Genomic DNA, 14470 nt, shown 5'->3' on the forward strand with positions numbered 1-14470 from the left:
AACTGGATATATCAGGATTGGGAGGAGCGTCCGCCAAGACGATCCTCTGTCACTCTGTGTTCATTTTTAGGTACAGAGACACTTGCACTCCATATCAGATATAACCCAAAAATAGTGGGAATAAAGTTTAGTGCACAGGGGGCAAAAAAGCGTTCTATGTTTGGTGATGAGTTTGCCGTGTTTGTGTCAAGATCAATGTTTTTTCTTATCTTGCAAAGTTTCTAGATGATTTAACGATTTTCTTGTCTTTATCAACTATGATAAAACATATGTGCACCCAAACTGCACCAACTGCATCCAAACCGGAAGTGCAACAATTTAGAAATATAGAGTTTGTATCTATTTATCCCTTTATGGGAAAATTCAGATTTTTAAGACTTATGCATTATTTCAGTTGTTATATACTATGTTGCTGTTATGTTGCTGTGAAGTATTTCAATAAATAATGATTGGTCAATAATGCTTTCTAACCACTGGTGTTCATTTTGCACATTTTTGGACAACCCGGAAACATAATGCCTTCAGCAACATTTCGTGACGGAGCCTGGAAAAAAAAAAGTTTTTGATTCTTCACTTCTTCTGTCACCCACAGAATAGTCGGTGATTTACTCTGCAACGACACTGTAAGATGGGAGACTCAGTAGAATACATCAGCGAGGCGCGCTTCATAGCAACAGAGCCAATCAACTTTTTGATAATGGCTATCCAAGGAGCTCTCACCACCCTCAGGACGATCTACGTGAAAGAAAGGCTGACACAAAATTATAATTACTCAATCAATTACAACCTAAACGGCTCATATTGTTATGATGGGAACATCTCTGATCCCCTCGAGAGAAGGATACAATCCGAGACGTCCTTTTGGAGTATGTGGCTGGCAGCCCTCCCCACTTTTCCGCCAATATTAACAGCACCATTCCTCATCGCCGCCTCAAGCTTCATCGGTCGAAAGCCGATCCTCATCATAGGTGCGGTATGCCACCTCATTGCTTCTGGCATCTTTTTCTTGGTAGCATTGTTTGATCTGCCCCTGTACTTAACTCTCCTTGCCGCCATTGTGCTTGGATTGTGTGGGGATGTAGATACTGTCGGAGCGGTGTCCGCAGCTTATATTACCGATTCTTCCGAGGGTACGTCTAGAACACAGAGGATGATCGTTCTGTCACTTATGAGTGAGGTGGGATGGGGATTTGGTCAAACGCTAGGAGGTTTGATCCTTGGCTATTCCAATAACTTTACCTTCAGCTTTGCTTTCCCAGCAATAATGGCTGCCGTCAACCTTGTCTACACAAGTTTCCCTAGATTAGTCTTGGAAACAGTACCTACGTGTGAGTCTTTCTCAGCGGGTACTATTCTAAAGAAATCTTTTCATAGTCTGGCTGGGTTTTACACACGCTTCGAGAAAAGCAAGAGAACACAGGTCATCATTTTGATCGTCATCCTTTGCCTTCATCGTTTTGTGAGTGAGGGTATCTTCGACGTCGTCGTAATCTATGGCCTAGGAAAACCTTTCTGCTGGACAGCCACGTTTGTGGGATTCTTTAATGCCAGTGTTGCTCTGATTCCTGCTGCAGGTAAAGAAACAAAATGAATGAATTCATTACATTACACTGTTTTTGGTTCGATAAAGGGCTGCATGAATTATTTTGTGCTACGTTTTCAGGCGAGACTCAATAACTTGCGTTAGACGTTTGTGTTTCAATATGCCCAAAAGCATCAATTGCATTTATGCGAAATCTGGTAACGAAAACACTCTCACACATAAAACCCACCAACTGCCCTACAACTCTATTACATTCGTGTTGGCTGTATTGTTATTATTTTTTTTTCGGGGGGTTGCTTTCGCTTGCTGGCATCACAGAATATTAACATAATTACACTCAGGTGATGATGTCTAAGTCTTTTGTTTTTTCTTTCGCAGGCAATACACGCTAATTGCGTGGTTAGTGTTTTTTTTTTTTCTTACACGGACACTCATGAGAAACAATGAGCCCTAAAAAAGTGAACACTTAAAGCGCACGGATCAAGAAGATAAATTATTTTAATGAATTCACAAAGCGGCACAGGAAAAGTTAGTGATTTTCTCTGACTTAAAAACGATAGCTTAATCGCAAGGGCCCATATTCACAAAAATTGGTTTATTTCAGCACCATGATTTAAATTTTTACGTGGACCAATTATAGGAAATGGGCATGCCCTATACACAACTGTCAACTGTCGAACTGTTAAACTGTCAAAATATGCGGGTAAACGTGTGGTTATTATTGGATGTTTACTTACGTATGCATACAAAATTTGCATATTACACGGACTCAATTTCAAACCTGCTTCGTTATTTTTTCTTTCTATTCCTTTTTCTTTTTATAATTGGTCGAATGATGGATCCGGTAAATGTCTGGATTTATGTGTGTTTTCAGAGTCGTGGAACCGTGATGATGACAGAGCTATCATTATTTCAAAATGAGGTGTAACGAAAAAAAGACTACACGTGTTATACTTTAAGCATTTTGATAAGGCTTTCCGTCCGCAGCAGTGAAATTCCCTCTTCACATCTTGTGGGACGGTAAGTCATAAGTTACATCTGAATGTGACATACGTTCCCAGACGCGCTTGCCTTTTCATGTGCTCGTAGGCTGAAGGCCTACGAGTAAGAGATCGCACATGAAACCTATTTTCCGTATAAAGAGATTTTCAAATGCGCTACATTAAATGACTTTACATCGTTTGTCACAAGTTTACGAAACGTTAAGTATGAGATGATCGTTATGCTATGTAAATAGATTATACATGTATATCGATGTCAAAATACGAACATTAAAACACAGCATTTCAAAGAACGGATATTCACATTCCAGTTGCAACTATAGTTACCAAACCGCTCCTGAAGTGTTTCTCCGAGAACTGGTTGATACATTTCGGATTCATCTCGTTTATCGCCCAGCTGATCACCTGTGCCCTGGCAGTCAATACTATCCAGCTTGCCTTCATTGGTAGGTACTATTGTATTTACAATGAGACAAATAGTTTATTCGATTATTTTTTACAATCAAATCTTCACGTTTGGCCTGAAGGGAAGCATAGGCCTACCAACATTTAGATCCAAATAAAACGCCTTGTGCCCGGGAGAACGATGTAAATGCACACGATTCTATGAACTTATGAGCCTCTCCAGCGTTCGCGTCAAGCTCCCGGGCGCACGACGAAAACCTACATGCACTAGAGTACGGGTATCGAAAACAGTTTGAAGTTGAGAATAACATTAGATATACAAAACTGCTATCATGGTATGATATGAAACAAACGAATCTTTAAAAAGGTGACTCATGATTTCATCACTGTTGTCTTGCCGATTGGCGATGATATCAACGTTTTCTATTCAAGTGTATCCTGCCGGTTTTTTTATTTGGAAGATTACCAGTGTTGTACTGTGTAATCAATACCTTTCAAAGCTTCGTCGATGACAATTGCTGACAATGCAATCTCAATTCTTCTTATACATCTAAAATTTCCATTTGAGAAATTTCTGATAGGTCTTTGTAAAGGTGTCGGACAATTGCTTTCATATTAACTGTTCCACTAAATTTTAAACGTCCTATGGTTTATTAAGATTTGAAAGTTTCAAGGAGGGTCAAAATATATCATTATAGGCTGCACTAATTACCTCCATTTTCTAGCTTCTGCTCTAGGTCTCCTGCGCATTTTGCCAGAACCTCTCTGTAAAAACCCAATCTCACGTCTACAGTCACCTGAAGAACGGGGTAAGTTCCAGTGGTTTTATTCTATTGAATTGTCAGTCTAATGCTCATTTGGATACTCTCAAACATGAGTAACCTTTCGAAACTTTAGGAAAGTTTCATTAGCATTATATTTCGAGAAAAGATGGAACGCGGAGTGAAATAAATATTTGATTTTTCTTATTAATTCGATCAAAATGTCAAAACTTTGGCACCATAATTCAAGAAAAATCTCTAAGAAATTGAATGAAAGGTCGTGGAAAATTGGACATTGCTGTAATAAAACTTATATATTTTCGCATTACCATATTTTTCCTCAAGCATAGATATGATACATATGTAGGTAATGATATCATGGTGTCATAAGTATGCATTAACCAGCACATCGCTGTTCTTAAAACTCTTTGCTTGACCAAAAATGAAAAAGAATGTTTCAACTAATGTGTTACATCTTAAAGTTCTATATAATACATGTAATTTCATTCTCTTCTAAAGAGTCGTAATGAACAGAAGCAGCTTATTGATTATCGACCAATGCCATAAATGTTATGTTTTTTTAATGTAGCCAACAAATTGAGTTTTAAGTTGAAGTGATGACATCATTACCATATCGAATTTAAGTTTTCCCGAAAGCACGTAAAACTCAATACTTTCTTATTGTGTAGTTTTCGTTAATGACCTACAACGCTGATATACATTCTTACCGTACACGACGATCATTCTTTAGTTCCTTCATTCATTCATTCATTCATTCCCGTTTTATTTTAATTTCCAATCTATATACATGGGTAATACAAACGTCAAAATGATGGTATATACTTGTAACATAGTATCACGTGATCAGTAGGACTTGATGGAAATGGAAATTGAGGGGCTGCTAAAAAGCGATCTTGTATAGTGCAGTCCAATCACTTACTTTGATACGTTACATTTTATAGACGAATGATCATTACAAACGGATCTACACTTCCCCATTCAATTAGTATTGCCAGGGTAGAAAACATAGATAAGTGGTGGAACAGCTTGTTTCATGTCTTGTAAAAATCATGATAGTAAACGATACTAAACATAAAAACACCTGATGTTAACCTGTAGCGCAGCTACAACTCATTACAAAGTGTACTGAGTCAATGATAGATAACACGTTTGTTTGTTTCCACTACCAACGGGTTAACAGTCTTTTGAAAGATTTAATTCTTGATGAATTACATCCATTTGATTTGATTTATTGCAGATGCGGCATTCGCCATGCTAGCCGTGGCATTATCAACATCTATGGGCTTGTCCTTTTTGTTTTTTGACGGACAATACACCTATACCGTAAACATTGGCATGAATCTGGTCACCCTTTACCTCGCTGGAGCAATTCTTGTGATTCCAATCTTATTGAATGGGTAATTCGAAGCAATTTTCCATAGGAGTATGCAAATCTATTTCATGTGTAAAGTTGCTTGCGTCTCGTCCCTTAGTTTTCAGTTCCCTCCTTGAACAGTGAACAGTCGAGTATGTTTAGGTCCTGTTCCTGGGACGGTAATTGTCCCATGTTTATCACTTCTCAGTACAGTGAAATCTCGACGAAGGTCCACATAAACGCTTGAATAACCACAACACTTCCATGTCAAACAAAGTGAAACAAAGACTTATCATACTTAGGAAATTTAGCCTGCTAATGAACATCGATTTCTCAAAGACATATACTCAGTAACAGATAATGATAATTATATAATGATGTATGTGAAAGGATAGTTGTTGCGTCTTTACAGTTGTAAACCAGTTGGTGGAATGTTAGAGGTCACGTTGGTGGTTATCATTCAAGGCTTCCAAAATGTATGATAAATGGTTAGAATACAACATTTTTGTTTGCATATTTGCTTGTGTAAACATGTCATTGGCCTTTGCTTCATCTACATTTTAGATCCATGTAACTATATTTTTATACCATATCAATACATATGTGTTGTGCATTTTTTATATTTTCGTGATTTTATGTTCTTTTTTGTTGTAATTAATGAATAATTAAATAGATAAGCTCACTAAATCATATGCTCACTCTTTATCTTCCGTTACTTTGTTTTCATTTTTGTTTTGGGGTTGAAGGATTCTTCAGGCACTCTCGGTGACTCCGGAAAACGACGAGGAACGAATTCCGTTGAACAGAATCAACGAGCAAAAACCAGAATGACTATATATTTTGCACGCGATCATGTCTATGAGGAGGAAGTACCATGAAGAAATTCAACCAGTATAACAGAAAGATGCCCAAACCGATATCTGAGTAGACCAGGCGGAGTAGACGAGTTCGATCAACAATGTACCTCAAAGACCCCAACTGAATTTTCTTCGCGTGAAGGGTTATGATTAATTTGGATCCGAGTAAGCAAGAGCAAAATGATTACATCGGTAGAGCTCATAATGTGTGGCAACACGGTATGGACTAACTCATATTCACAGAAAGTCCTAATATATATGTTATATACGACATTACCCTCGATTCTAATGCTGATGTATCTATTGACTTGTCATTTGTAGCCTGCTATTCACGATAGGGTGTTAAAAGTTATTTGTGATATAGAAATAAAATGACACATCATCTGGACTTGATGCAGATTTTAGATGCTCCTGCCACAGTGTTTGAATACTCTGTTACCTGATGAATAGGTCATTGCAAGAGGGTACTATTATTCCTTAACGAAGGAAACAGCCATGGATTATTCCATTGTTCAGATTTAGTCTCAAAAGTTTCTCACAAAATTGCCGTCCTATCTCTATTTCGTGTTCTAACTCTAAAATCATTGGGAAAAATCAGTCATATGTAATAGGCAACTACTGTATCGCGCACGCTACATTGGTAAGATACTCACTGTCACTTGACTCTAGTGTTGCCAATTGAATATCAACTAAACAATTTAGTGAAGTTTGTTCAATATCAAAAAAAACCCTGTCAATTATGGACTTAAATACAAAAGAGAAGGCACAACGTCGAAGAATCAAACCAGTCAAACTTTGGATAAGTTTCAAACAGTCAATTAACTTGATTTTTAATATAATATACCTTTCCCCTCAAATATTCAAAAACATATACTATCAATACAATAATCACAGTCAAATGTACTATTTTGGTTTACAACATTTTCAGTATTCAAAAGTCTTGCAATATATTTTGGTTAACTTGACCTAAAACCCTAAGGTGCACCAATAAAATGATACCGACTTTACATGGGGGGCGGAAATGTACAGCTCCGCAATGGGGGAGATCACGCGTGAGTAATCGTGGTGATAGAGTTCGTCGGCGAGTCGTAATCAATGACGAGGTCGTTCGAGACCCATTTGCCGAAAGCGTGGAGTTCGAGGAGTTAACAGTCTTGGCCAATGGCCGGCGTCTACGAAGAAGACATGGAGCTTACTTAGCCCAGCTAAGTTTGTAGTAAGACGAGGAACGGGATGACTGTATAAAAATATACCAAAATCTTTTCTAGGAAACGTTCGTAACATTATCATATACAATTACTGTTGCATTAAAGGGAAACCAATTAACCATCACTATATAATTATAAACAATTCACTTTACGGTCATTTAATGTGTCTGTATAACAATTGTTTTTCTTTCTTTTTTTGGAAAGGCACTTGCCAAATACGAGCGTAAAAAGTGGACTCAATCTGAAGTGTCAATTCACACAAAAAGCGGACACATTTTAAAGTGTCAAATAGCATAAAGACTATTGTTTACACCGATTATATTCAATTGATACATGCAGAAAAAAAACCTTACGAGTACAACCGTATAAACAAATGCAACACTATACGATAATACTTATACTGAGCAATTGATATCATTTTGTCTCATCACCAACTGAAAATATTAATTCATCGGCCATATTTCCAGAGCTCTGTACACAAAAACTAACAAACGTTAAAAGAAAGTGTAGTAGCACTTATCAACAACGCTGTTGTAATTGCCTTCCATACGCTATCCACAATTCATAACAGTTTGAAATTATAACTGTTACATCTACTGCAATGTGACTAAAATTTTTGAGCATTAAAACTATTCCTTTTTGTGCTGTCAAATCACACTCTATATCATTACAGCTGCTTAACAAATACATAAAATGTCAACTTACGGAATCTCTGTGGTCTTGGGTTTGGAGATGTGCTTTGGTGTGCTGTGGCAGCCAAAAGGGAGTCCCGAAGTTGCAAGTCTGACAATTACTTGCTAGTGGGGGGATCCAAGTCGTGGCTTTTTCACACCCAGAATCCATACACATCCAGTCACACACCACTGTGAGGATGAAGAGCTCAACCTCTCAACTCAAAGGTTCAATATGGAGTGCACCGATTTTCCCTCACATAACTCTCTCCTAAACACAGGACTGCACACACCCAAAAAAAAACTTAACCAATTATCTCCTACCCTGCCAAGTAACCTAGCAACTGAAAAACACTTTAATTACCGCATTCCTATGCCTGTATCAACTGTGCACAGCCCCAGCACAGCTAGCTAAAACACCTGACTGAGACTTTGTTAAAATTAGCCAAGCGCGGAGACCTACTACAGCACTAGGCTGATGAAGAGAGAATGCAAATGAGTATGCCGTGCCAGAGTGAGGTTAAGAAAAGAAGTAAAAATGCAAATGAATCTGCCTTGCCAGAATGAGCTTAGGGAACAGGGTGACAATTCGCCCCCTCAAGAAAATTTTCCGGGAAAATTTTTACCAGTTCAAAATGAAAAGGACCGGTAATTCGTGGCCAACGTCTGTTTCCACATATATACAACGAGATGCAAATTCTGCACGGTAATTCTTTATATATACACAATATCATTTACCGAGCATACTTACAGTTAATTTCATTTTCCTTCTCGGCAACAAATTGAGAGAAAATAAGATTTATTCTTTCTTCCTTTGTAACATTTTCTGCATCTGAAATGGAAGAAAAATTTTTGTTAGATAAAAATGGAGAGAAAATAATTAATATTTTAACCATCTACATGGGCTCACTTCTGCTTCTGTTCCTGTAGAAAGGTAGAAATTTAATCGAGTTAATATAATTTCCTGCAAAAGAAAGCAAAATGCTGAAATTAGTACACCAGCCTTCCTGCTGAAAATGCAATATATCATAATTTCCATAGTACATCTCTCAGTGCCAATCCCTTTTTTTTTTGTTTTACTCCAGACGACTCAAGAAATCTGCGCCTACATTGTCTTTACCCTTAATGGCCTCTATCAGAAATCTGTATGGTTGAAGGGCCAATGCCCAACGAAGAATCCTGGCGTTGGCGACCTTTGACCGTCGTATTGCCAACAGCGGGCAATGGTCAACTTCAAGCACAAATTCCCTGCCGTATAGGTAGGTCTCAAATTTGAGCACTGCCCAGACAACTGCTAAACATTCTTTCTCGATAGTAGAGTAGGCTCTCTCTCTAGCTAAGAGTTTCTTACTAGCATAGGCTGTGGGAAACTTTTGACCTTCATGTTCGTGTAGCAGCATGGCTCCAATGCCTGTATCTGAGGCATCAGTACGTAGAGTGAATGTCCTATTGACATCTGGGAGATGAAGGATGGGTTGGCTTGACAACTTCAGCTTCAAGGTATTGAATGCTTTGTCCTGCGGCTCACCCCATCTGATGAGATTGGGTTCTCCCTTTTTTGTCAGATCCGTCAAGGGTACAGCTATAGCTGCAAAGTTCGGCACAAATCTGCGGTAATATCCCGCCAATCCTAAGAAGGATCGAAGCTGCTTCTTGGTTTCTGGTCTCGTAGCCTGTTGAATCTGTGCAATCTTGTCCTGATTTGGTTGTACTGTGCCTCTGCCCACATGATGACCCAAGAAGTCTAGTTCTGCAAAGCCCACAAAACACTTAGCAGGTTTTGCCTTCAAGTTTACTGCTCGTAGTCGTACCAACACAGCTTGGAGAGTCCTACAATGTTCCTCCCAAGTTGGGGTATGAATCAAAATGTCATCGATGAAATTGTCCACATTTGGCATTCCCCGAAGAGCAGTTCTCATAATTCTGCTAAAACTAGCGGGAGCATTTACTAGTCCGAAGGGCATTGTAGTGAACTGGTACAGTCCGTCATGGGTTATAAAAGCCGTAAGGGGCTTAGCCTGTTGTGATAATGGCACTTGCCAATATCCTTTGGTTAGGTCAATTTTGGAAAAGTAACGATCACCAGCCAACTTGGCAAAAATTTGCTCCTGGTCCGGGATCGGCTCCGAGTCAATGACAGTAGCTGAATTGAGTTTCCTGAAATCACAACAAAAGCGGTTTGACCCGTCCTTTTTCTTGACCAGTACGATGGGTGATGCATAAGGCGATGAAGACTGTTCAATGACGCCTAACTCCATCATTTCTTTAATCTCATCCTTAACGACCTGTCGAAGAGCATGCGGTAAGGGGTATGGTTTACTGCGAATTGGTTCACTATGAGTGAGTTGTATGTCATGTTCACCAGCACTCGTTACCCCTGGAACATCAGTTAGTACATCTTCGAATTCACACAGTAACGACGATACCTGACGACGCTGTTCATCAGTTAAATTTGTGTCAACATTATCATCTACACCTTGAGTACGCTTGGTCGTTGGAATGTGAAGCAGCTGTTCGTTGGACATCCTCTGATAGGACACATCGCCATCTTCACTGACGTCTTCTTCCTCGACAACAGAGACTGAGGCTACTTCAAATGGAGCACCAACATCTGGGACATCATCCCTGTGAACATAGAGCTTCAACAAATTAGCATGAAATGTGGTGATCCTACTTCCTAGATCAATGCGATAATCGAGCTTCCCAACAGTACCAGCAACTCGAAATGGGCCTTTCCAATGCATGAGGAGTTTGTTGCTGTCCGTGGGGAGGAGCACCAAAACTTCATCTCCGACCTTGAAGGAACGCTGCCTAGCCTTGCGATTATAGTTCCGTCTTTACTTTTCATGCGACTTCAGCAGCTCCTGTCGGGCGATGTCACAAGTTTTCTCCATCCTTTCTTTCAGATCTAGCACATACTGATACGTAGATTTGGTATCCGCTTCCGTGTCATCCTGGGTCCACAACTCCTTAACAATCATGAGGGGTCCTCTCACAACTCTACCATAAAGTAGCTCAAATGGTGCAAAGCCTGTGCTGTCCTGTGGTGTTTCTCGGTATGCAAACAGCAATGCATCAATGTAACGGTCCCAATCAGTAGGGCGTTCCTCACACATCTTGTTTATCATGCGTTTGAGTGTACCATTGAATTTTTCAACTAGGCCATTGCATTGTGGGTGATATGGTGTTGTAGTCACATGACGAATCGACAGCAACCTGCTAACTTCCTGCATTACGTCTGAAGTAAACTGCGATCCTCTGTCGGTGAGCATCTCTTTTGGGAAACCAACCCGCGAGTAAATGCTAAGTAACGCTTCTGCTACCGATGAGGTGTCAATGTTTCGAAGTGGCACCGCTTCCGGGTAGCGCGTTGCGTAATCTACCAATGTCAGGATATATCGATGACCACGTGATGATACTGGCTTTATCGGACCAACGATGTCGATGGCGACTCGGTGAAATGGTTCATCGATGATCGGGGTTGTTCCCAGCGGAATCTTCGTCACTCTACCCTTCGGAATAGCACGTTGACATGCGTCGCACGATCTGCAGAACCTTTGGACATCAGCCTGCACACCTGGCCAAAAAAAAATGAGCAAGGATCTTGTCCCTCGTCTTATTTGAACCTAGGTGACCACCCATAATGGACTCATGTGCTAACTTAAGAATGTTTTTCCTGAGTTCTTCCGGAACAACCAATTGATCTATCTTATCTTCTGAGTTTCTAGTCATGGAATAAAATTCCCTGTACAACAATCCATCTTTGAATACAAACTTCGACTTACTACCGTTTCTACTTTCTTTCACTGTACCTGACATAGCATGTTGCCGAAGTTTATCTAGTGTAGGATCAGCCTTCTGTTCACGTCGGAAATCATCTGGTGTGACGTTTGACACCTGGCCTGGTACCTTCAGTGCCCTCAGTGGTTTGGTTTTGTCTTCCTTCTGCTGTCTAGTCTCAACTGCCTCCAGCAATTCTACCGGTTTCCACTGGCAGTCAGGATCTTCTGGATTACGGACGCCTTGTACATTACCAAGTATCAAGGGATATACTGGGTTACTCATGCACAATACATCTAACTCCCCTACAAGATATGGAGTGTCAACTCTTACTCTGGCCACTTGAAATCTTCGTGTAGTTCCGTCAATCAGAATGCAAGTCCGCCATTCGTCTGTCATCTGCTGTGGTTGGACCAACTCTGTTCTGATGACTGCCGTTGAACATCCGCTGTCGCGAAGAACTTGAACTGGCTTTCCGTTGACGTGTCCTTCCACAACCGGCATCTTGCGAATCGGTTTGGCTCCGCAGGCTGTGCTCATCACTGGAAATTCCATACTACGTTCCTCCATCTGGACCACCTTATCACAAGAGAAACATGAATCAATTAGTAAACAGCCTTGTTCATATTGATTACCAGGATTTCTAACCTGTGTATTGAATTGACCTGCATCATAAGTGTAATCATCAGAACGAAGTTCTCCTGTCGCCTGGACATCTGACTCATTCGGCGCCAGTGCACCACTGTCTGGTCCGCTTGGATGTGGAGAGTCATCGTTCGATGCACTCACACCTGCAGCCAGCCTCTCTGGGGGCTTGTTCCTGCGGTAGCAGTTACGGGCAATGTGACCGATCTTGCCGCATATGTGGCATCCTGGACGCTTGGAAGCCTCATTCCTCTGCCCTGTGCTTGCTCCTGCCTGTGAACCTGGTGTGGTGCGAAAGTTAGAAGAATTTGAAGTTAAAGGATTGGCTTTTGCTGGGGTCTTCCCACCTTGTGCTAACTGCCAACCCGATCTGGCATCTAAGAAGCGATCAGCTACTTTTGACAATTGTTCCAAATTTGTAGGTTTGTTTTCTCTTATGAAGATAGACATTTCACGTGAACAACTTTTGTGAAACTGTTCAATCAACATCAATTCGAGTAATTCATTATAACTCTTTTTTGAGCCTGCAAGTGACAACCACTTTTCAGCATACACCCGCATCCTATGCACAAACTGGCTGGCTGTTTCACCTGCCTCCGGTTTTGCACTGCGCAATTTTCTCCTGAAACCCTCACTCGTCAAGTCATATCGCTTAAGCAACGCCGCCTTAACAGCTTCATAGTCTCCAGCCTCTTCATCGGTTAGCCTCGCGTATGTGTCGAGTGCTTTCCCAGTGAGGAGTGCGCTTAAATTGATGGCCCACGAGGACTGTGGCCAAGATTGCGCGCGAGCATAGCGCTCAAACCTATTTAGGTAGGTATCTAAATTATCTTTTGCTTCGTCAAAAGTTGGTAATTTTGGTGGTCTTACGTGCGGTTCAGAACTACCATTACCACTATTCCCCTTCTCCCGTTCCAAGTCTAACTTCAACTGAGTTAATTCCTGTTCTCTTTTAACTCTCTCTCGTTCCTCAGCACGCTCTTCCCTAGCTCGTTTTTGTTCCTCTGCAATAAATTCTCTCAACTCACTACCACTCAAGCCTATGGATTCCCCAATGCGATGCAATTTTTCAATCTCCATTGTGAGATTAGACACCAAAAGTTTAACAAAACGGGGACAACTTACAATTTGTATTGCTGCGGCACCCGATCAGCACATGTCCAACTCTCCATGACCAATCATAAACCTGTATACAATGACAATTCCAAAATGTATGTTACATATCGAAATCAAACATCATTTATAAATGAGGATTTCACCATGGTACACAGTAATAATAACCCTGGATCCTAAATACAACAGTTACTTATACTTTAACAGAGGGGTCCCTTCGTGGTCGCCAAAATGTCACTTGATTGTTGCCAATTGAATATCAACTAAACAATTAAGTGAAGTTTGTTCAATATCGAAAAAAACCCTGTCAATTATGGACTTAAATACAAAAGAGAAGGCACAACGTCGAAGAATCAAACCAGTCAAACTTTGGATAAGTTTCAAACAGTCAATTAACTTGATTTTTAATATAATATACCTTTCCCCTCAAATATTCAAAAACATATACTATCAATACAATAATCACAGTCAAATGTACTATTTTGGTTTACAACATTTTCAGTATTCAAAAGTCTTGCAATATATTTTGGTTAACTTGACCTAAAACCCTAAGGTGCACCAATAAAATGATACCGACTTTACATGGGGGCGGAAATGTACAGCTCCGCAATGGGGGAGATCACGCGTGAGTAATCGTGGTGATAGAGTTCGTCGGCGAGTCGTAATCAATGACGAGGTCGTTCGAGACCCATTTGCCGAAAGCGTGGAGTTCGAGGAGTTAACAGTCTTGGCCAATGGCCGGCGTCTACGAAGAAGACATGGAGCTTACTTAGCCCAGCTAAGTTTGTAGTAAGACGAGGAACGGGATGACTGTATAAAAATATACCAAAATCCTTTCTAGGAAATGTTCGTAACATTATCATATACAATTACTGTTGCATTAAAGGGAAACCAATTAACCATCACTATATAATTATAAACAATTCACTTTACGGTCATTTAATGTGTCTGTATAACAATTGTTTTTCTTTCTTTTTTTGGAAAGGCACTTGCCAAATACGAGCGTAAAAAGTGGACTCAATCTGAAGTGTCAATTCACACAAAAAGCGGACACATTTTAAAGTGTCAAATAGCATAAAAACTATTGTTTACACCGATTATATTCAATTGA

General features: G+C 40.1%; 2 protein-coding genes across 2 annotated transcripts; one reads left to right on the top strand and one right to left on the bottom strand.

Moving 5' to 3' along the window:
* Nucleotides 1–628: 628 nt before the first annotated feature.
* On the top strand, nucleotides 629–8759 carry LOC139731132 (lysosomal proton-coupled steroid conjugate and bile acid symporter SLC46A3-like). The gene is made up of 4 exons (XM_071642015.1): nucleotides 629–1574; nucleotides 2856–2990; nucleotides 3675–3758; nucleotides 8752–8759. The coding sequence occupies exons 1-4, from the start codon at nucleotides 629–631 to the stop codon at nucleotides 8757–8759; spliced, it is 1173 nt and encodes a 390-aa protein (XP_071498116.1).
* Nucleotides 8760–10658: 1899 nt separating this feature from the next.
* LOC139731133 (uncharacterized) lies at nucleotides 10659–13326 on the bottom strand. The gene is made up of 4 exons (XM_071642017.1): nucleotides 12837–13326; nucleotides 12250–12527; nucleotides 11634–12180; nucleotides 10659–11398 (listed from the first exon to the last, which is right to left on the bottom strand). Exons 1-4 carry the CDS (start codon nucleotides 13324–13326, stop codon nucleotides 10659–10661), a joined length of 2055 nt encoding a protein of 684 aa, XP_071498118.1.
* Between the last annotated feature and the right edge of the window lie 1144 nt (nucleotides 13327–14470).

Source organism: Diadema antillarum, unplaced genomic scaffold, assembly GCF_040938485.1.
Source record: "Diadema antillarum isolate AM-2024a unplaced genomic scaffold, OU_Dant_1.0 seq00000358_RagTag, whole genome shotgun sequence".
Taxonomy (NCBI): Eukaryota; Metazoa; Echinodermata; class Echinoidea; order Diadematoida; family Diadematidae; genus Diadema; species Diadema antillarum.